At 32.4% G+C, this 25,468-nt stretch overlaps 1 protein-coding gene across 1 annotated transcript in view; it reads left to right on the top strand.

The window, feature by feature from the left end:
• Positions 1-25,468, top strand: part of LOC119633831 — a 296,277-nt gene that overhangs the window by 145,373 nt on the left and 125,436 nt on the right. The window contains exons 3-4 of the mRNA XM_038027644.1: positions 13,710-13,858; positions 20,300-20,356. Coding sequence (XP_037883572.1) covers positions 13,710-13,858; positions 20,300-20,356 — 206 coding nt within the window. The remainder of the gene's footprint in view (positions 1-13,709; positions 13,859-20,299; positions 20,357-25,468) is intronic.

Raw genomic sequence — 25,468 nt, 5'->3', positions numbered from 1 at the left:
AAGGCTTAGTTTGCTCAACTTCGGTATCCTTTTTACATATTTTCATTAACATTTGTCGATGAAAAGTTAAAATTCAAATAATAGGCATCCATGATGCGACCTAAGCTATATATATATATATATATATATATATATATGATGCCTTAAAGTAAAGTAAAATTGTTGTTATAATTTATTTTTATTTTTTTTTTTTTGTTTTGGTCTTTCACTCGACTATCTCTTATGCTAAAGCTTGATTATTTTTGTATTGTATGTCACGCTTTTGTTCAGACTTCAACACCAGTCCATTGCGCTTATGCATATAACATATGGCGTGTTTACCCAATAACACCCATACGCATACACTGGGGGGGAATACACACACTCACGCGAACACTGCTGCTTATATACATTTCGATTTTAAAATTTGCAAGCGATACATTCAAATCTTACGTTATATGCGGTAGTGGTTTAAATGAACAAAAAAAGAAAAAAGAAAAAAAGGAAAAGAGAAAAACGAGGGACAGAAAGGAGAAAGAGAGAAGCAGCCAGAGCTCCTTGGTAGACAATGTTATTGGTTTCATTCTGCTGGTCGGTATATGGGATGTATATTTGATTGCGTTTTTTGTTGTTGTTGTTGTTATTGTTGTTCTTCTTGTTGCTGTTACTACTAGTACCACTACTACTACTACTACTACTACTACTACTACTAATGGTGTTGTGACGATAACAATGATGGCGATGATCGTGATGATTTTGAAATCTCTATAAGAAATAGAAATACGTATGACATTAAATAGGATTAAAGCATTTTGATAGAGATTGCATCATAATATGATTGCTTGAAAATATTGACGATATTGCGAACGCATATTAACATCTACAAGTTATATATTAACAAACATATCTATATATACGTATAATAGGAAATTGCGATTACAAAGAAATCAATAAAAGTATTCCTCAATATTGCGCTAACTTAGGAAAGTGAAATTCCATGACAACGAATACAATTTTGCGTTCAGTGATGAAATGTTTTTTTTAACAAAATATTCATTGCTATATAACGCTATACATTAGAAGAACTCCGAAAATTAGATTTGCTTCAGGATAAATTATGGATATAAGCGTGTATCCATCGCTTAGTTTCCAAGGTGCGCTTTAATGAATATTGTTTCATCGCGAACTTGAATTGTTGAACTGTTTACGCACATTCAGACCATACCTATTTCCCTCTTGCTTTACGTTCACTGAAGTCTATATAGTCTTGATTACTGTATGATTCGGTTAAGGGGGTAAATCACTGTACCAGACCAAAAAAGAAAAAAAAAGGAAAAATTTTACGACAACCTTTTCGGGTTAGAAGGAGAGGTAGTAGTGGAAAAATAACGGAAGATGTGCCTTTAAGTATAAGAAAATAAGCAAAATAGTTTTGAAGTATATTAAAAAATGGCAACACCGCAGCCATTCTCTCGCGACATTATTCATTTAAGGCGGTTTGCGGCAAGCAGCATAAAGTTTTCTAATTTAAATTAATTAAAAAAAAAAAAAAGAAACATTTAATCGAATCTATAAACAAATTTCTCATTCTACGCAGAGTCGTCGTATTCACTCGTAACAAGCCTCGCCTGTTGTACCGATCTGCAACACGTACGAACCAACGAACAATAGATTGAGCAGAGACTATTTGCATACATTTGCACAAGTGAAAAAACCTAACAATTGTACCGATATATACTCTGCTAAATCGTTATAAAAAAAAATAAAAAATAAAAATCAATTCGAATTCACTTACAATGTCAATGAAAAGTTGTACAACACGTGAATGATTTCCCCAATGATGTGGATATTGATCGACTTTATTGAAATATTAATCTCTCTTCTACTCTTCTCATTCGTTCATGCGATTCAATTATATTGTGATTAACTAAGTGTATTTTTCCTTTATTACTTTCAATAGTTTTAAGATTTTTGTATATAGAATTTTGATACTGACAGTAAACGATTTTCGTATCATATTCACGTTCGATACGCATCTTAAGATGAATGCAGCTGTTGTTTTTGTTTCATTATCATCTTAGACGAGAAATGGAAAAAGTGTAAAATATTATTCATTATGCTGACACTATCGTTTTTTTCGGTGTTGCTGTTCCGCTAATATAAATCCGTCGTCTAATCAGGTTAACGAGTTTTTATTTCCTTTATATCTCTTACAAAAGTTGCCGATCCATTCCAACGGAACAAACGAAAATAAGCAAAAATCATATTTACATAAATATAGACCGTGTGCACAGATATCTTACATATATATATATATATATATATATGTGTGTGTGTGTGTGTTTCGGCTTTTCATTATATAACTTTTAAATATTTTCTTCCCATCCAGAAAATTGTTGATTTTTCACGTTTTTTTTTTTTTTTCGCTTACAGAGCTTTAACCCGTTGACGTAAATGACGTCTATAGACGTTCATTGTATGTGCTTATAGATGCAAACGACGTCTATAGCAGTCCCATATATATTTTGTATTAGAGAAAAAAAACAAAAAAATAAATAAATAAATAAATAAAGAAGAAAATTTTGTTATTGCAAGCGCTCGCTGCTTTTAAACTGAGCGTGAACGTGTTAAAAAAGGTTTTGCAATGTCTCCCATCTACTCTTACATAATTGTTAAAAAGTTATGTAAAAACAAATGCAAATAGTGTAGGGGAACACGATTCAATATCAAAAATACCCTATATAACTTCGACTAATACAGTTGTCCATATAACGAATTTTCACATAAAGTTATTCGATTCTAACGATTTTCAATAGCATTTGTCGTTAAGGCAAGATATGTGGATGAAAAAAACTTCATCAAAATAACCCGAAAATTGCGGTTTGTAGGTTGAATGCACCAAAAATAAGGCGGACAGATTTCATAGATAAGCTTAGATCGAAACAAAAAGTGGTTCTGATGATTCGGTCTCATAAAGGATGGGCCTATCTCAAGTTCTTCTAGATGTTGCATGCAGTCGCACAAATCGAGTATACCCGTATACGACGGGTTGTGGTAGAATATAGAAAAAAAATGTTTAATTTAATCAAAACAATTTTAAAGTAACTTACGAAGTTAAAACAAAGAAAAGAAGGAACGAACAAAAAAAAAAAAAAAAAAAAAATTCCCAAAGAGATTTAATTCAAACTTGGAAGCAATACGCAAATGTTTTGATCGAGTGACAATGTAGTGAAAATATCTTAAGCACTATTAGGAAACAATCTCCTAAACACTCTTAGTAGCGAGAGTAGAGACTAATCGAGACGGAAACTAATCGATGGTGCAGTAAATGCAATAAAATACATTCGTCCTTCATGTTGGGCAAAACGAAAATTTTCGTTGGGATGATAATGTTGAATATTTACTTTTTGTTTTTTTTTTTTTTATCAAGAACTATAATTTTTTTTTTTTTTTTTTTTTTAAAAATATATTTATTTCTCCAAAAAAAAAAAAAAAAACGATGGCAATGCGTTTTGGTTAATCTTTCCCCCGGTAATTAAGTAGAAAATATTTGCGACAACGTCTGCTTAGCAATCATCCAGTGTTGCCGTCATCTCTTCATTGAGGCGCTTTGCGGCCAATCAATACGGTTCGATCATTTCAAACATTCGTTTTTCAATTGTTTCATATTTCTCATTGACGAATTGTTTTTAAAGCCAGCTCCGTTTCCGTTAAAGAAGAAAATAAATTTTTTTTTTGGTTGAATTTTTCATTGAATAACTTAGCTCTGAAATTCAGTGATCATTCATTGGAATGAACGGGAGCCTCTAAATCTTACTTGAGGCAGCTCAGGCACGTACTGAACGTAGGGTTCAGGTACTCCGGACCCATTGTACATAGGGCTAGGGTTGTAATGTAGGCTGTGTCGTGTTTACATATAAGCACATTCAGGACACGGGTTCTACTGAGATAAAAAACACTTGTCCACCAATTAATTCCTTTAAGTGGATTACAAGGTATTCTTAACTTGCCTATCCATACGTTTTGGAACTGTTTGCACACCCCACGACATACAGCTGAGATTTTCTTTAATGACACTGTCCAACTTTGGAACAATTTACCAGAACAGAATCGTTCTATCTGTCCATCTGTGTGTCTGTCTGTCTGTCCATGTGTTACTTGTTTTCAGCGTACAGGTTGCAATTTTTAAGATATTTGCATGGAAATTGATGCACTGCCGTGTTTTGGCCCAAGGCCAAACGCTATTAAAAATGGTCCCGATTGGAATACGTTTTCGGCCGCTTATATACAGCCTCATCCTGAATGGTCATTATATGAGCAATTGTATTAAACAAAATGGTATATGATACTTGAGAGTGTTTCGCTTTTCTTTCTTTTGTAATATGCAATTTTTGGATATTTAAGGCAGTACTTAAGTTAATTAAAAGGATCAAAAGAATTTCAATACGTAAAGTTGACTTGACGTCAACGTTTGAGAACCATAATCTCTTTCTGCTCTCCTTATAGCTGTACTCTCCTCTTAGTAGTGGGGAAAAGTGAAAAGGAGGTATAGTGTCTTCTTCAATATATAAGGAATCTCTGTAGAATTGAGTTAATTGAAAAACATGTGCATATCACGAGGAGACTGTATTTTGTTATATTCCAGTTGTCACGAGCTCAGTACTCATGGTTGCCAGAATGTTCAAATACATGAAAACTAACGTATTCAACAGAGTTATTCAAGCAGAATAAGAAGAAAAAAAAAAAAAAAAAATAGAAAAATTACAAGACAATATTATCCCTTCACATATTTCTTATTCGTTACATTAATTGGAATATTGTCATATTGTGTGCTCAAAAAAGCTTTGCTCACGAAATTCGCGATACGTTAGCATGTGTAATATTTATCTTAAAGTTAGTTTATATTTCATGGCAGGCTCACTATCGATCATTTTGGTTTAAATTTGTCACTTCTTACGAACTTATTTTCCCAATTTTTTTTTTTTTCTTCTTCTTCTTCTTTTTTAGGATGTTAATGTTGTTTTCAAGAACTTTTATAAGAGACTGAGTAGGAATATACATAAAAGAAAAAAAAATAAAACTGAAAAATGTTCTTAAAATCATTCCATTAGACATAAAAACATTGTTTTTTTATAGCTTATGTGCTATATGTGCACACATTATATTTTTTAGAGCAAAACAAATTTTTTAACGACTTACACCTGAGATGTTTTTTTTATTTTTTTTTTTTTATTCAAATCACATTCTTAGTGAACACAGCAAATTCTCATATCAGTTTAACGGAGGATAGTTAGGAATATTTCACTACATATATATATATATCTGTATCGAATGCATACCTACCATATACTACCTGTATATAATAGTCAGGTATAAACAAGTTTAAGCACATTTTCCACATTTGTGTGCTTAATTCGAATGAATCTGCTGCTCTTTACTACTTTATAATATTTGTGTTGACTGGCAACAGTCACATTACAAACAATAACAACAATATTTACTTATACTGCTGATGAGCTATACGTACATACACACATTAACACACTGATATGTACGGTAACATTTTGCAGTACCTTTATATTAAATTGCAACTTGAGCTTTTTCTGCTTCATATAACACACATAACGCAAAGTCAGCTCGTTTATGGCTGCTAAAGTGGCAAAGTAAGATATCTCGCTGTTAACGATGTATACTATCTGCATATGTAATATAGCTATATATAATATATATATATAAATATATGCTGCTTTTGTTTACATTCATTTAAAGAAATTTGTTGTTGTGGATTTACCAACAACTGCAACAATATACCTGATTTCGATCGTTAATAAAATAAAGCTGAATTTCTTTTTAATGCATATATAACTCTGAGAGAGATGCTTTTACTTCTTTAACTGTATGCCTGTATGCGTTATGCGCGAGTGTGGGAGGTAGTTGAAAAAGAAAACGCTCTGCAGAATTTACACGGCTGGCTGAACAAATCCTTACCAAAAGCATATAGGATACATTCTACCAACAGTTTGATACATTCCCATGGAATATATTAACTGAAGAACATATATATATATAATAAATAATGTAATAATAATATAATGAATACGATTTTTTCAACGGATACGTCTTGAAATGAAGATTGCGCGCTTCATTAAGAAATGTACTCGTTTGGAAGATACTGCTCTCCTTTTGCTTTGCATATATAACTATCCTGTTAAACATAGAAGACGAAGAAACAAGCAAAGACGAAGAAAACATTAGAGAGAACAGAGGGCATATACTAAAACAAAAAAGGGAATATCACAAGATGGGAAGTAAAATAAATCAGAAGAGAGTTACATTCAGCTTAGACTAAATGCTTTAACTATATATTATTAGCTTGGCAGAGCGAACATCCATTTATTCATTATATCGATCGTGTAGCATTACGTATGTATACAGTGTACCGTATATTAAATATCAAATCAAAATTTTTATTAAATTTTACTAAACTATAGAGATACTTGCATATCCTGGTCTTAGTTCCTTGATAGGCTACACGCTATGGACACGCAAAGATCAGACGGACAGATAGACAAGCAGATTTGATTAAATCATAAAAGTTGCATATAACGCAGATACTTCTAGATATCGAGCATCCGTACAATCATGGTATTCCCAGTACTAGACCACTGGCGTAGGGTCTAAGGATTCATAATGAAGAAGGAATAATTATTAGCATTTAAAAATGTCACGTAATGCCCGTGGGATAATTGTTCATTCCTAGATGAAGTTTTGACCCTGGAATTATAATTCCTAAAGACATTTCTAAGCCTATTCCGGTTTTAACTTTACACTGTGACCCTATATACGAAAGTATATGTTTCGTGCGTGGAGATGTTTGCAACCAGATATTTGATGTGAAATTTCTTGCTCGTCTAGATAATGTTGCGTATGTAATATGAAATTGGAAAGCAACAACTTATTTATTTGTTTATTTATTCACATATGAAACTCAACTAAAATAAATCAAAAGTCGAGTTCAAGCGAATGACTCTTAGAAGTAAATCTGATACTAATTATTATTAAAAACTAATGCAAAGTGTAAATAAATAAGAAAAAGGGTATGTGCACATCTAGGATAGAGGCGCACCCACAGCCGTTACAGATCCAAGTTCTGAGTGAACTCCTAGGCCATTGCAAACAAGGAAACACTTGGCAACCGATAACAGTAAACAGAACCAATTTATTCTCGATTCATGGTAAGGTTTTAAGATTGCAAGTTAGTTTGACTACGACATAGGCAATCCGCGCGTAGTAACGACAGTTGTTTTGATAGGCTTTAAAGACTCCGATATTGAGGTTAAATGATGGATATCATTTAGGTTTCGGCAAAGAACTCTGCATGGATTGAAAAGCTCATAATTATATATGAAGATAAAGTTCCTAGAGAAGTGCTTAGAGCCATTCAAGTTTATTTCACAAGATAACGTAAGCGAATCGATAGCACGCACCACTTATTAACCTAACTAAAAAGGAAACACAAACAATAAATCTACGTTTTTCAAGTGATGGTAAGGCCAACAGACACAATCTATTTTCGTAAGAAGGCAAAAAGGCCAGGGAGTCTCAAGGGCAAACAGCAAAAATTGCTTTTGAATCGATTTGATTGAATTTACATAACATGGATGGAGACCGCACAACAGAGGCATACTCAAGCCTTGGCCGAAGTAAGCACATATATAGCCTTTTCGGAATATAAGGATCGTTAAGCTCTTTGGATCATCTCTTAATGAAACTTGGTACCGGCCTAGTTTTGCTTAAAGAGAGCTCAACATGCAAATTAAAATGACGACTTTGGCCGTGTAAAAGTCCTAAATCGATGAACGAATCTACATTAGTTTACAATTTTCGTGAATCGATGAAATAATCGGCAATGAATGGAGTCCGTCTTGGTAACATACCATAATCAACTTTATATTCGTGTTAATGCATCTTAAAACAATCTTTACTTTCTTTCAAGTTTACATTTAAAAAAAAAAATAGGAAAAAAAGGTTCGCAAGTATCTTTATTTTGGTTACTAGTTATACACATAATCTTATAACGAGTTTCAACAAAGTAGATATATACATATATATACATACACGAAATGTATTCATAGCAATCAGCCGTATTTGCCTAGATAGACATAGGAAAGTGGGAGGGGGCGGGGGACAATTGACTGCGATTTCGCCAACCGAGGCATCCTTTAACTCAATCACGTTATAAGGCATAAGGCAGCAAGCAGGCAGAGCAAATTCATTCATCTGTATGATTAATGAAGAAATATTTATACAAAATCATCATCTTTAACTGAGCGAAGTAAAGTAGGGAAGAGCGAAGCAAAATAACAAATCACAACACAATCTGTATGTAGGCATATAGGAAAAGTTTATTCTTTTAGAAAATTTTATGTAATTAGTTAGAAAAAAAGCAAAAAACGCAAAAAAAAAAAAAAAGAAGAAGAAGAAAAACGTAATTGAAGAGAAGAAAAAAAGAGTGCACAGAGAGAGATAAAAAAAAAAAAAAAAAAAAAAAAATGATATGTAAATAAAACTTTCGGTATTTATTTCTTTTTTTTATTTTTTTTTTTGATGCATCACAAGATAATTCCTTTTCTCGAATGCGAAATCTCAAGGAAATATCGTTAGCAATTTATTATAATTTAGGTAAATAATGGTAATCCATTAATTATGCACAAAATGCAATAAATTGCGTAATAAATTCAATTTCCTGGCAGTTATTTAAACTAATCCTGGACGAGTACAAAAAATACCTAATAAATTTTAATTGCTGTCAGGATATTTTCAGTTAGTTGCCTATTTAAACTTTACTTTACTTTATTATGCTTTCGATGTTAATTCATCTTGCTGTGATATCATAATCGCTCTTCTTCCTAAATAACGTATGCAGATTACCCAACAAAATAAGTATTAAATAAGATTTATTCTCTATTTGCTTTATTATTATTATTATTATTATTATTATCAAATTCTTTATTTTACGTGATTTGCGTGTACTATCGATACATTTACTAAATCAATGGAGAATAATCAATCTGCATCCAGCCTATCGTCAGATTTATTACTTTATTGCCGATCATCATCATCATCATTATTTTTGTATTCTTAGTCCTATGCATATGGCTTCCTATTCATCTTAAAGAACTATTTTAACAAATTCAAAAATCTCTCACGTGCGAAGCACCTGGAATTGCGGATCAGCGTCGATCAGGGCTTTCCCTTAACTTAGCCCCAGGATTTATGGACCGATTCGTTTAGCCAGCCGATTGACATTCAGAAATACCAGAATTCAATACGTTTCAGCTTTCAATGATCTGACGAGTTGTTATTCGGCGTTTTACGTTTGCAATGAATGCCACTGACTTTCAAAAACATGCAGCAAAAGTGCCGAAGCGAAAGTTTACAAATCACTTTTTAACACCAAAGTTCTTCCCATTTATCGCCTGGATACGCAAGTTCTGCTTGAACATCATTTTCAACTTTTCGTGCGGGGTATAAGTAAAGTATGGCGAAAATGCTACTTTCGAAAACAAACGAAACGCCTTTTCCAACAACCTAATAATCGAATGTTTCAAGTAAACAAACTTCACAAAAAAAAAATAAATAAAAAAATAAAAAAAATTCTTGACATTTCATCGAAAGACAACGTTTTTCTTACTATCTAAAATTCTATCTAAAAATTTCCTTATCCTTTATGGGCTTTTCATACTTACGTTCAGTTTCCAGCCATTTATAACGCAGTGTTTACTGTCGCTGGACAACCATTACAACGTGTTACCGAGCGTTCCCATGCAAGTGAATGAGTTTGCGTCTGTTAAACACCACTGCTGGCCTTTTTTGCAACAGGACAGCGTTCAAATTAGTCAACAGATGTCGGTGGATGCCTGCAGTAGCAGTTCCATTCGGTTGTAGTAGCGCATAATACACAACACCTTATTGATCCCGCCATATGCACCGTAAAACATTGAGACCAACAATATTCTGCTTCAGTGTCAATGCCGATGGCCCATGACCTTTAGCCTTTAGGTCTTCTTTGGGCAAGTAAAACGACTTTCCATCGCACTCGGAATTTGTGTTGGGTTTGCGTTCAATAAGTCTGGCAATTCATTATCTTCGAATATTTTTGATCCTCCAGGCCGTTCTTTGACGTCATTGACATCAAAATAACCCCTTGTTGTAAGTCGTTCAAAACAAAATTGAGATTTCCATCTACCATAATAAGCTTTTGCATGCATCATATAGTGTACAGTTAAAGAAAGTTGTATACGGCTTGTCACACTCTACACCACTTATAGTAAATGTATGTAACAAGTTTGCCGGATATACGCAATACCTAGGAGGACTTGAGATAGACCAATCTTTTCGTACATCGGTCGATTTAGAAGGACTATCTAAATCAATTTAAACTTGTCTGTCCCTCTGCTCGTCTCGGTTTTTCTTACTGGCTTTATTTACCGTATAGACCGCAAATTGTTGAGATATTTTGGATAAAATTCGCTACACAGACATGAATTTTGACATATCTTTAAAGGTAATTGTTTTTTTTTTTTGCTGTCTCTTCCTGTCACATCAAATAATTTTTCTTTAATACGCCGCAACAAATCACTGCTTGTAGTTATAGATAAAGTTTCTGAATATTTTTTTTGTTTTGCCGATTTTTTGTTTGACTTGCGTTTTTTCTTTTAAACCGCATTACCAAGATACATTTTGACTGTAGATCAGAGATTATCACTCGATATATGTTTACGTTTAGGTTCGTCTCCGTTCAATATCTCGAAATTATTGCAATTATTATATATAGAGTTATATCTTAGCTTAGAATAATCAATTACTGAAAGAATTAAAATCATCCCGAGCAAGTGAATATTTGTGTGTATTTTCTGCGCTAATTCTAGGTTGCATAATTTAAATTAGCATTTTTATTTAGGGGCCGCATTAGTTCGCTTTGTAAATGTGGTTTACATTGCGATTTTGTCATGGTTTCTGTAACAAAAGAGAGGTACATTGCGAGGTAAGATGTGTTGCTTGTGCTGCAATCCCTAGATGGAATAAATTGTATATACATTAAAGGATTGTTGCAAGCCAACAACAATGCTTGTAATTAATTAACTTACATGTAAATGCAAAACTTTTCACTTTTATAAAAAAGGAAAAAAAAAAGAAAAAAAGTGAAACATAATAGACGAAAAAGGAAGCAACCGTAACAAACAACCCGCCATGTAATAACTCCTGTTTACAACTACATACAAAAAAAAAAAAAACTATGGCAACAAACAAAACAAAAATAGCAAAAAGTAAAATTCGCTCATGAGCAAGTAAGTAAAGTAAGAAAACGAGCGCTACATACCTTAGAACGATACTTGTACACCTAACACTTCAAGTCAGTGTAAAATGTAAAAATGACTTGACTCATCACTGCAATTATAAACTATTCAGTGCAATAAAATGGAAGAGAATTTCTCGAATAACCATCAAAACTGTATTAATATCATTTGTGCTGTTGTATGAAATCTCAATTCATGCAAATATTTCTTGTCTTCCAACCAAGAATTAAGATTATGTAATACACGTTACCGTCTTCTTTCACACATTTTAAATTTATTTTTTATTTATTTTTTTTTTTTTGTCGCTTTATTATCGGATAAAGTCAACTTGATTTAAATTATAAAGAATTTTATTCATGATTTAAGGAATCGTTGATTCGTATTTGTCTGGATCGTCGTGAAACCTTTGCTAAAATTCTTTCTCTTTGTCGCTGGCTGGTATCAAAATGAAACATATTACTTTTAGTTGTTGAATGACGTGACCATCATCATCTAAAACATGCCCTTTAAACCTTTTCCAGCGAGCTTTTACTATATCAACTTCACTTCCTATCCAAAGTCAAAAAACTTTTTACTAAAAACTAAACCATAAAAAAGAATAAGAAGCAAAAAAAAAAAACAAATTTGTTGTTCACAACTACTTTTAATGCATTTTAACCTTTTTATAGCCACCATCAGCTAACAATAATCGGTATGATAACGTTGAGCATGTGTTGGTAACACATAAACATTTGAAATTTCAATCGAACTAATATTTATTAAGAATGCTAAACGGACCGAGTATTCGTAATCTAAGATCGTTAGCTACCTTCTTCTTCTTCTTCTTCTTCTTCTTCTTCTCTTTCTTTCGTATTCGTGTGAATTAAGTGAAGAAGAGGAATATACTTTCATATCCGAAAATTCTAAAGTAAAAAATTTCGCAAAAATTTCTCTAATCTGGGCCTTACGAAGATCTTTTAGATATATAGATATATATATATATATATATATATGCATAATATCTCCATAGCTTGGGTTTAGTTATTTTTCGATGAAATCTTAATCAAATTAACTATAAAGAAGACGAAACACTTCTTCGAGTATTCCAGCAACTATTCGATATAACGATAAGTAGGGTATTCACTATATTATGTGTGATTTGCATTTTTGGTTTTTTCGAGAGTTTTTTTTTTTTTTTTTTTTTTTTTTTTTGGTTTTTTTGGAGAGGGAAACTATGTGATGATGAACCTTTGCGAAAGTTTTTTATTACCGGCAATGTTTGGTTGCATTAACTTAAGCAGAATTGTAAGATCTCATCGTTGTCATCGTCGTACGCCTGCGATGCACTTCGCAGCTACGATTCATTCCTTGCTTACGCAACACTCAAGCGGACAAGCGTATAAACACACGAACATACAAATGCAAATCTAATTTCCGTTATTCAGCAGCATTTGAATGTATTTAAATCATTCTGCTGTCAGTTGCTCTTATTGTTTCAGTTTTTCCATCTTCCTTGCTTTGCTTGCTCTTTTTCCGCTTTCCTTTTTTCTTCTTTTTTATTTTTGTTTTTGTTTTTTCATATCTAGATTCGTAACCTTTCTTTTCAGATTCAGGCATTTTCTGGCGCTTGTATCATTTCTAATTTTTGCTTAATACGAATTCATCTTAAATTTCTTGTTTTTTGTTTTTTTTGTTTTCATTCTTTTCGTCTCATTTTCATTATAAGATTCCCGGAGTAATGGAACCGAATATGCTTCTCAGCATACACATACATATACGCGAGCATACATAAATGCATTTGCCGACATATATATTTATATATATATATATATATATATATTTTAGGTACGAATTTTATATGGGAGGAATTATGTATGTGAGTGTAGGCTGGGCTTTATCGGCATTGCAGATGGAAATTTTCCAAATTTTCCATTTGTAATTGTATGGTAATGTTTGCATTCGGAAGCGAACACATCCAGCACATAGGCAGAAGCCTGATTCATTCATTGTTTACCAAAAAATTTAACAATTAAAAGTTTTGCACACACTTTCAAAGACCAAGTCTTACTAGTGAACTAAACTTTATACTTTCGCATAAACTTTTTTAAATCACATATTATAATATATATATATATATATATATATATATATACGTAATCACTTATATATTAATATTATTCGTTATATAGATTTGCGAATATGAGAAATAGATCAAAAATTTCCCGTTAATTAAATGGAAAAAAGAGATAAATTATTGCAAACATAATCAAACGTACTACGAACCGTTTAACGTTCGAAATTATAATTATAATTATAATTAGAACATTTTATTGATAAATTTGTTTGTTTTTTAAAATTTTTTTATATATTTTTTTATCATTCTTTTTGCAGGTGAAGTTGAACGTTTACTCAAAGAATATCGCCAGAATCAAGAACTGGTACGCCGTATCGGTGGTCACTACTATCAAATCATATATCCGGTGCAATTAAGGCATCACGAGAAGATGGGTATTTCAACGCGTGAAGTCAGTCCACCAAAGGTACGCAATCGTTTACGTTATAAGCGTAATATAAGCACTTACTTGACGGTATGTTTACACCAACACATCTCATCTCATCTCATCTCATCTCATCTCATTTCGTTTACAGTCAATTAATGTCACTTAACACTTTACTATCTGTACAAAGGCTTTCAACAGAGCCCTCAAAATTTTATCATCGAAAAGAAATCAATTAAATCAATATATTATGATATCATCTCTAATAGAGATAAGATATATATAGAAAATCGAATAAATATTCACTTTTCAAGCGATGAAATTTCTTTCATTAATTCATTCATTCATTCATTCATTCATTCATTCATTCATTCACTTTGTCCTCATAATTAGTCACGTTTAAGATCATTTAATTACCGATTGTACTTGTGATAAGGACTTTCGCATAGGAATCATTTCGATTTCGATTTCGTTAAATTTTGTTTTGATCCAAGTGTGTGTGGCATATATGTGGCTTCGTATGTCAGATAAATCGCATGTCACAAGCCACATATCAGAGAAATTGCAATTTTATTACAAAACTAAATGCGAATAATTAGCTTAGGGAAAATAGCTGAATACCTTAGCACCTTAGTCGTCCAGGTGATCCGTCAGGTAGGTTCAAGGGTATGTAACAAATAAATTGCAAACAATGCGTATTCATGGGCGGGAAGCTTCAAATAGCGAAACGTGCAAATGTTGTCGTGTGCTTATATTCTGTATATGTATACGGGGACGGGGGAGGGGCAAGTGTTCCACAGAGATACAAAAGATTTGTCCAACAATCATATTCTTTAACAAGGACTATGTGAAGCTCTCAACGTTCACGCGTGCTCTGCTTGGAGGTGTTCGGATATCGTACGACACAGTACCTCGTGCCTCGTTGTTTTTACATGCCCGCATCGCCCGCCTTTGGAACAAGCCACCCGCAATGATCATCCCCAACATTTCAGATGTTTACACTTTCACGACGTACGTACGTGAATACCACTCACTGATGCTTTCTGATCACCACCTGGTCCAAGTAACCAGCTGGTGCCTCGAAAACAAACGATATTTGATATATGAATTTTCTGTAGTACTTTTGGTGTCCGTACGCTTATCTATTAAATGTCCGCACCAGTAGGATGGCTCAAGATATGTCAGCGGTCGTATGACAACATATCTTATAATTTTTGCGTATTAAGCGTAGATATAATGTATGAAATATGTTGCAGTGCATCGCATAATCTTTCGAGGATCGCCGGCTGCTTATCCCATCTGCAATATCAACATCGATCTATCACAAGTCATTGTTGCATTTGCCGCTGAAATGTTAAAGAGAAAAAGAATGACAAACGTTACTCGTACGCAGGAAATCGAAATTTCATTTTTCTTGCCTTAGGATAGTAATTTTCTTAGCTGCATTGGGTCTGTCCGTATACTTACTTGTCGTCAGTCAAATTTGATTGTTTAATGAGAATGAGAAAAACATGGGCACGTTTTTCGGTTTTTGTTTCGATGGACATCAATGACGATCTTAATTGACTTGGCTTTTTTTTTTCATATTTTCTTTTTGTTTTATTAAAAATTTCATGTAAAAAATTCTTTTAAAATTTAGTTTGCTCCCTATTCGCTACTAGCGAATGCAAGGGTTAGGGATAATATTTTTTGACAAGCGTTCGAAAGCATTGAAAAGTGAATGTCAATAAATAAAAGTTCTCTTTATGGGAATTTTAAAGCCTTAACAAGTAGTCCGTCTGTCTGTCTGTCTGTCTGTCTGTCTCTATTGAATAAACAAACTATTCAGACAAATTGCACTTTCTTAAGCAACGCCACTTTATTGCATGAATAGCGTCTTCGGTGGCAAAATTTCAATACAATTACAACATATATGGAAAACACAATATAAGTCAAAAGTTCGCACATTCAATTTACGCGTATAGGTAAATATACATATATATATATATATATGTGTATAATGTAATGTAATGAACACATATTGTGTGTATAGCTCGCTGTTCAGTTAAGTGAAAAGTCTTTTCAATGAATTTGTAAGTGAATAATTAAATATACATAGAACGTAGAATTTCTTCGCAACTAGCGAAAGATTAAATACCTTTAACAAAAGATTTTTTTGCAAAAGTAAATGTTATGTAAAAGATTTTAAGTACACTTTCAAATCACGTAAAAGCATTACAGAGAAGGAAAGACAAGTTGTTTGATTCATTTATCCTCCTTTTTCTTCTTCTTCTTTCTTCTTCTTTCTTCTTCTTTCGTTGTTCAAACGTAATCACGTTATTGTTCCCCTATAAATAATTGATTAAAATAGAAATGAGCGTAAACAGAGAAACACTCTTGAAAAACAATTTATTTAAATTTAATAATACGTACCAAGGCATGATGACGAATCCATTGAAATTTATTACCAGAGCACTTATAATATATGCTTAGACATAACATTGATTAGACTAAAGTTCGTGACTCGATAGCCACGTGACTTTCGTTTCTCTCGCTCAAAGAGTTCAATTTAAAACAAAAAAAAAGAAAAAAGGGTCTAAGGGAAATTATTTCCCGCCTGTGAAATTAAAAAAGCCTCATACATGGAGTCATAAAATTTAAAATACATTTATTTTACCAATTCCTGTCAAAGCATATCGAACCCTTCCATTCCCCTTTTCTCCAATTCGGCAAAGTGATAAGAAAATCGTTTCAGATTTCTACCCTATGTTAAGAATACAACTTGTATAATATTGTTGTTTAGATGTCTATGTCTGGCAATTTCAATTAATTTCTGCCCCTTGTCAAAATAAAATTGTAAGCGCATTTCGTCCGTCACTAACCATGGCAACTACGAACTTAGTGATACCATTATTGCGTTCGCTTGCTTAGCTGAGCGGGCCACAATAATATCTCACAACTTGCTAATGAGAAAAGAAGCCAAGAAAAGTGCTTGGCTAAGAAATCTGTTCTCTAAGAATGAAAGATTACCCACGGACCAGCGCCACCGCTTTGTATCTTTTCACGTGAGAGAGGCTTTTCTGGCTATATTTCTTTAATAACGCGTAGTGTCAAGCGGTTATGCTTTCACACATCTCGGATTCACGGAATCCGAGATGCAATGAGGCCTAAACTAAAGAACCAGAATATTGGCATTGCTTTACAAGCTATAATCATAGGGTAATGGTATAGGAATATGAGTAATTTTAGGGTGCGCGACAACATGATGCAATGAGTTCGCATTATTGATCACGCGTAAAAAGTATGAGAAGTCCGGTGCTATAGAGGAAGAGCGCTATTGCTTCCGAATTTCCAGACAAATTGCAGTTTTGTGAATAATGCTCCCTCCTCTGCGGAACTCTAGGCCCACAAAACACCTCGAATGTCGATGAACCTGGACAGATGGATACATCTGTGATTTTAAATCGCTTCGGTCGATCTATCTCACGCCTTTCTCAGTGTTGTATACGTACGCACGAACTTAATATACCCCTGTGTGTGTGTTACATGCGTACGCAGACGCATGCTCTCTATCATAAGTGATATAAGGTATAAAAATTAAAAATTAATTTTTGAATAAACATTCTTTCACCATTACTTACCTCCGATTGCTAATTAGTATTGCGTATCCATTAAAGAGTTCAAACTAAAAGTGACACAGCGAATGGCAAAAGTATGATAATTAAATTGAATTTTTTTAAGGTAAAGGGTAAAATATTTACCTCCTCTTTCTTTATTATTTTGCTTGCCTTCAAAATTAAATTATTTTTCATCTTTGACAAATTATTGAAATTTAAGGAGTACTTAGCGCAAAGCTTGCTCTCAAAATTATTAACTCAATCATATTTTCTACTGAACGTATACATACAGTCAATATGCATTCAATATTTGTGTCATGCGAATACTATGAATACGAAATATATGCCTTTGAATGCTGCCTACAATCGTGCTGTTCTTTTCCATCATTTTCTTGCTGCTATTAAAATCATTAATGTATTCATAGTATTTTATAAAGCATTGCAAAGGTGCTGACTGTTTTCGGCAGCTGACATCCATTTCGGCATATTAAATTAACATTTTTGAAAATGAAAGGATATCTCCGATAAGTACTCTGAATACTACTGTACTGCAATTAATATGTGCCACTATAATGCTGCTTGAAATATTACGATACAAGTGCCATAACACCAGTGACGGTCTATTTAATTTTATGAAATCTAGTACGTGCTACTATTGCTGCCAATAAAGCGGGTACAGCTGAATTTATTAATACATTAAATGAAACTATTGTAAATTCATTTACTTTTAAGCCTTCGAAATGCTTCCACTTCCTATTAATTGAAAGACAGGCGGACGGACGGACGGACGGACAAATAATAGCAATTATGATGTCACAAAATGCACTATTAATGTTGAGTTTCACTTGTTGGGTTTATGTAAAAAAATCAAAACTATTTCGGAAATGAAAATTCGCGAAATTAACAACGGGATGGACACGTATCAGACGCAAGAAATGCTCATTAGAGATTAGGTAGATATTATATAAAAAACAAAAATAATTCATCGACAGACATTTTCAAATCTATCAAATCCCGACACAGGGACAATTGGTTTTAATATAACTTCTAATCGCATTTTGCGCACACACATGGGACGGGGGGAATAAAATGAGAAAGGAAATCCGCGTTGCCGTACGGCGCTGGATGATGGATGACGGTAACTGACATTAAGTGAAATAGTTGACGAGTATTGGTCTCTAAAAGGATTCGAAGGCTCGAAGTTTGTTCAATAATATGCTGCACTTTCACATACAAAGACAAATAATCAAAGTAATAGATGGCAGGCAACTGCTTAAGCACGATTTAGAAGAACGTGTTTTTTTTTTCGTCATTGGCATTATTTGGGGTAAAAATTGTATAAAAACATATTGCAGAACATGAAATATATTGCACATCACCTCATCCAATGCAATTTTTAATTTGTTTGTGTGATAAAATACTTATATCCCAATGTTCCAATAGAGTTATAAGAGACGGAATGAACATAAAACAACATGTACAGACCTCAAGAAGAGGCTAAGAAATAAATGGACCTATAGATAGACAGACAGACAGACAGACAGACAGGCTGATAAACTTATATCGCTCCGTAATATAGTAACGGGGGCAGACAGATTAGCTTACATTGACATGGAAAACCATTCAGATTCAATCGGTAAAATAAAAGTTGAACTCAACCCAATTCCTTCTCTATATTGCATATAAGACATCAGGATAAATTTATTACGACCTGCACTACAAGCTGAATGTGAAAGAAATTTTTTAAACTGAATTATTAAGAAGAATACTCGATGAGGGATATACTGTTCCGTATAGGATACGTAGTAGACTGTCATACGGAAAGAGAGATAACCAAAAATCCGGATAGAAAATCTGGCCTATCGACGGGCTATTAGATCGTATAAAGAAAAATGAATGCATAGAACAAACGATGAACAGACGATGAAGAGACCTATGTTGACCTTGACGGACTGGGAATGGGTAGAGAAATGGGTAGATAAATGGGTGTAGATAAAGATAGACCAATGGATGGACAAATCGATTATGCAATGTAATATACAAAGTAAGAGCGATAGAATAACTAGCGATTAGTTTGTTCACAATAGGCAGACAAGCGATTGATCATTACAAGCTCATTGGGCTCAAAGCCAAAAAAGCGCCGCCAAGTTCCAAGTATAAAGGGGAATGCGGAGATTCCGACAATTACTCAAAGATTAATAAAATTAATATACCTCGAATATTCATAATATGTACATGTGTGATTGCGTAAATGTTAATCCATTTCATTTAAATTAAATAATTCATATATTTAAATTTGTCATAACCACGAATGCTTATGACTAATTGAATTAATTTACAAAAGTAAAAAACAAAAGCCTTCCATACGCGAAGTATTGTATTGAAGCGAAATAATGTTTTTTTGTTTTTTTGTTTTGCTTTTCTTTTCTTTTTTTTTTTTTTGATCAATTATAATACCTTTTTATGTACAAGTATTATATCAAAATTAATTTATTACTTATTTATTTGCATAGCAAATATCCATAACTAAACATAATGGATTTGAATAGAAATTTTTTTTTTTTTTTTTCCTGATTATTGTTTTATTGTTAATTTAATATGTTTTACGCGAATTCACAGCTACAATTAATCATTGCATAAAAGCACACAAACAAACAAAGGAAGAACAAATAATATTTGTTATGCACGCCAATTAAGAATAACGCGATATTCAATAATTTAATAATTAACTATAAAATTTAATTAAACTAATCATTTTGAATTATTTTAAAGAATAAATAAAATGCATTTCTCTGCACATATATGTACATATATATATATATATATATATATATATATTTTTTTTTTTTTGTTTTTTATAAATTTTTATTATTTATATTTATTTCAGCCGGGTCAACGACCACGTCCTCACGATGACAGCGGCTTTAGTAGAGGCAGAACAAAGGTAAATAAAAATTTGATAAAATATTTAAAGAAACGATCACAAACTTTTCATATTGAAATAAATTGATGTTATAATAATATCGCGTATTTATTCATGCAAATTATATTGAACGATATAAATTAAAAAAAAAAAAAAAAAAAAAAAAACTGAGAAAAAAAAAAAAGATTTCTAATATTCAAAGTTATGGGCATAACTGATGCAAATAAATTAATTATAAATGACAAAACTAATTAAGTTCGTTGCCAAAGCAATGTGTACCGTGAATCTACACGCGATAAACATGGGATTTTCAATACTATATCATACAGCATTTAATTCTCCTCTTTTCTCTTAAACTATCTCTTTCTCTTTCACTCAGGCATTGCGCAGCAACAGAATTTGCGAAACTAAAAGCTTTCGTTTCGTATATTAGTAAAAATTTTATCTAAACGCATAAAAAAAAACATTTTTTGTATATAAAGTATACTAAAACATTATACATACATACATACATACATACATACATACATTGTACTTAAGGCTGAACCAAAAAATTAATTCATACATGACATTTTATTCATTTGGGACCTTTCATCATTTCATAGCAATGGTGAAAAGCGGGCCGAGCACAACAATCTCCCTTAGCGTATAGTATAGTTAGTGCATAATATGCACATGTCCAGACAAAAGCTTTAAAACACATAAAATTAATGTAATAAATAATAGCCAGAAGGATTTTCACTTAAATCCCTAATAATACCGGGGCAGTTTATTTCATGAACATATATAATGAAAATTTATAAAATTTTAACTAACATACCCACCCATTCATTCATTCATTCATTCATTCATTCATTCGTTCATTTATATACCTATATAAATGCCATACGCAGTCATTTACATATTTACTGTAAACTTGGGTCATTTGTATTTAAATTAATTTGTTAGTGTTAGTTAGACTGCCTGAAAATTTGAAAAATGTCATTAATTTACATGGGGTTCACTCTCGTTGCTTTTATTTATTTATATTTCGTTCGTTTTTTTTTTCATTTTTTCATTTTTTTATTTTTTTATTTTTTTCTCTCTCTTTTAACAAGAATTTGTAATGCATAGTAAATTAGATTGTAACGGTAGTAGGAAACTTCCTTATTACGTTATATCATGACTGAAGTTTACGCAATAAATGCGTGTGTATGGTAGATATATGAGAACACGGACACGAACACGGACACGGATATGAACACTGACATGAACACGGACACGGACGCCGGATTGTGGAAGTTAAGCGATACATTGTTTTATACTTACAATTGTTAAGCGGACGCGAGACTCTATATGAGTTAATTCAATTAATTCGTGAGACAGCTGTCAAGTATTAAGCTTCAGATGAGCAAAAAGCTTTTAATGACTAAACAATTTATGCAACTTAGGTGGCAACTCATCGCAATTATTTACGTAATGTTGAGGATTCATCCCACTGCCCCTAATGCTAGATGTTCATCGCAACTGGGCAATACTAGTAGTATTTGCAGTATCTGCGTCAAGCCTTGGAAAGTCTTGCCTGGCTATACTTGATTACATTCTCGTATTCATTACATTTTTCGCTAAGACGCTGTGATTGTTTCCAGCGCCTCGTAGCGCCGATTACTTGAAATCTGTACACTTCTCAATTCTTTCCTTAACGAAACGAGAATCTGTTGATCTGATTACATGCTGGCTATGAGAGTACGGAAAAAATATATAGCATTTTGCTCCATTTGCTCCATTGATAATAATTTTTAGTCTTGCAATAATTTCGAGCGTGAGTTGGAAATGAAATAGACACTCGTAAGGCTAAACTATTCATTGGCTATTCGCCCATTTAGCAATTAAGGTTAAGTTCCGTTCGTTCTTACGCTTATAGTGTCAAGTAGTACAATAAAATCGATCAAGCGTTGTGAGAGATCTCGCTTTAGGATCATAACATGTTCGGAGATCACAAAGTCGTAAACGAAGTCTACAATGCATTTGTAAACTGTACAACGTCAATCGCATAAGTGTGGGTAAATATTGCTGTTATGTAAGCGTTCCGATGCTGTTTCATGATTTTTCGCTTCGTTACAGCTCGAATCCATTAGATTCCTTGAAGCAAGTAAAATTTTGAAACTATATATCAATATATATATATATATATATATATATAGATATACATCATAACTTACTCTATTCAAGAAGAAAGAAGAAAGATACAAATTGTAATATTTCTCATAACGCATAACTAAACATTATATAAAATGAAAAACTATATAATTCATAATTATGATCTGCATACGATAGCTTTGTTCATTTTCAAACTCGGTTGTACGAAATAATCGCATTATTCAGATTGGTTTGTTTTTGGACAAAATTTTCTCGCATGCTCTCCTATGAATGCGATAAGTTAAGCGGTGTGGGCTTTAACGAAACTATTGATGTGTAGTAGAAATCAATAGATATATATATATATATATATATATATAGGAACTAACTTATATTTAGGGTAAGAGAAAGTCAGTGCTGACTGGTCGATTCGTTCGTCACTAATGTCTATAAATATTTTTTCATTATTTTGGAAAAACCTTTTCTTTTTTTTTTTTCTATTTTGCCATCATGATAAGCATTACTAATTAATGCATAGGCTAAACGAAAATGGATTTAAATGAATATTATAAAATAAATGAAAACCGAAACACACATAAGCTTATAAGCACACAGGCCAAGCATGCATGCATGCATGCATGCATGCATACAAATGCCGAAATTTTGCATATATACGAAAAAACCACAAAAATCTATTTTCTCTCAGTAATCTAAAATATACCTGTTAGATCACAAATTTATCTACAGACACACAAACAAACAAACAAACAAACACACATACACACACACACACACACTCGTATACACGCATACACGCACATACACACACACGACCATACACACCTATCCTACACAAAGAGAAAAATTCTCGAAAAATAATTTTTAGAATGTTAGAAAGAAAGCAAAAGCAAAAAAAAAAAAAAGCAAAAAAAAAAAAAAAGAAACGATAAACTATAACGTTCCCAAAGGATAAGTTTATTAGTACAGTTTGTTAAGTGAGTTGTGAAAATATTTCGCAAGCATTCTTTAGTAGGGCAAGACTTTAAATGAGTGCATTTCACCTAAAATACCTAAATATTATATACATGTATACACATGTATACACATTTAAATATATAGATCATTAAAGTATAGGATGCACATTATATGTGTGTATATATGTATATATGATATAGCTACAGCTATAGATTCAAATATGTTTGTACTCATCTACGTAAAATATGCCTAACCAAACCAAGAACGATTTTAGTCACAAATTAGATAATAGAAGAGATTCTATTGGCTTAGACTTAATAATAATCTCAAACTTTACGGGGACTCCTTTCAAACCATCATCTAGCTTTAGTTTACTGTTTACGGGCACACATGCATTTTCACTATATTTACATGCATACATGCATACATGCATATATATATATATATATATATATATAAAAACGAACTTCATGACACAGTTGATAAATGCATATAAGAGTTGAGAAGTAAATTATATTTACTGCACACAATTTTTACATATGGAGAAACGAGGCAAAATTTGGACCACCCGTACCATGCACTCAACTGCAAATAAAACCACAGTTGAGAGCAGCATTTCCATACCTTTAACTCGCTTAGACCAAAGACGATTATTATGTGATTTATCCTGCTTCCAGTATAGCCATGCCTTGTTTTTTTTTTTAAATAAAAACGAACGTAACGAACATACTGTACGATACGGGTCACACTTATCGCTTTCTTTTATTGCACTCTAAGTATGACTGCCGTAGAGAAGAGCAAGGCAAACTTTGTTAGGTTTTGTTAAGCTAAATGAAATGTATGTATATGTGGTATGTTATGAAGAATTATAAAAAAAAAAATAAAAAATAAAAAAAAAAAATTTATAAAAATTTTTATATATATATATATATATATATATAAAGTCACAAGTTTTTTTATTATTAAAAACAATAAGAAGAACTTGTGTTCTACATGTCTCGGCCAAGAGGAGAAGACCGACTAATTTGAGAATAAGCAAACAATAATATGTTAGTTAGAAGAGTTACTGAAATATTCCATTCTCAGGTCATTTATCTTTCTTCAACACAGTCGGCAACGGAGAGGGAAATATATGCATAATATTTCACACAACACAGAATACAGTTTTGAAAATAAACTTAAGTTTATTCGAAAAGGTTTAGTAAATCACTACCGAAAACAGTTTAATCCTTTAACAACAATCAAAGGTAAAAGTTTAGCATAATGAAAACCCAAAAATAATTCCTAAAATTTTTAATAAGTTTACCTTACCTTTACCTTTATCCCGTTGATTGCTTTTTTCAACATATACATATATATGTATTTATTTGTGTATCATTTTTCGAAAACCATATGCAAACTCGAATATTACATAATGACATCTCTAGGCACAGAAATCGCTAAGAGACGTTTCATAGGTAACACACTTTTTGTATGCATCATTTTTACTACCGAATCAACATGAAATGTTGCGCTGCGGTGAGGGAAATTGCACGCACGAGAAAAACTTTTCAAAAGTTTTAGACATGAAATGAATTATACTTACCGCACTTAATAAGAACGAACGAATCTCATTTGACCTGATAACGATGAAAACAATGTGCTACGACTCCTGTTAAATGACTTACCATATTTCCAAAATAAAAAAAGGAGGCATCATTCACTTCTCCTTAGCCCTGATATCAATCACGAATTAAAGCCAAATGCTTTTCCCTTTCTCTTTGATAAGCTGCTTGAAAGAAATTTCAGGCGTAAACTTGGCCAAGACAGCCAGCCTATCATTTCAAAATGTTATAGGTCATGTTTCAAATCTTGGAACGCATTGTCGACCTCTTTAACTGATGCTCATTCGCATCAATATATAGCCTAACTTGTATCCATTGCCCGGAAAATGCATTACAATTCAGCATTCCTATAACGATCATATATATATAATCATCATACGATCACACACATATATATATATATATATATATATATATATATATATATATATATATA

This window comes from Glossina fuscipes, unplaced genomic scaffold (assembly GCF_014805625.2).
Source record: "Glossina fuscipes isolate IAEA_lab_2018 unplaced genomic scaffold, Yale_Gfus_2 0, whole genome shotgun sequence".
NCBI lineage: Eukaryota > Metazoa > Arthropoda > Insecta > Diptera > Glossinidae > Glossina > Glossina fuscipes.
This window is presented reverse-complemented; position numbering and strand designations above follow the sequence as displayed.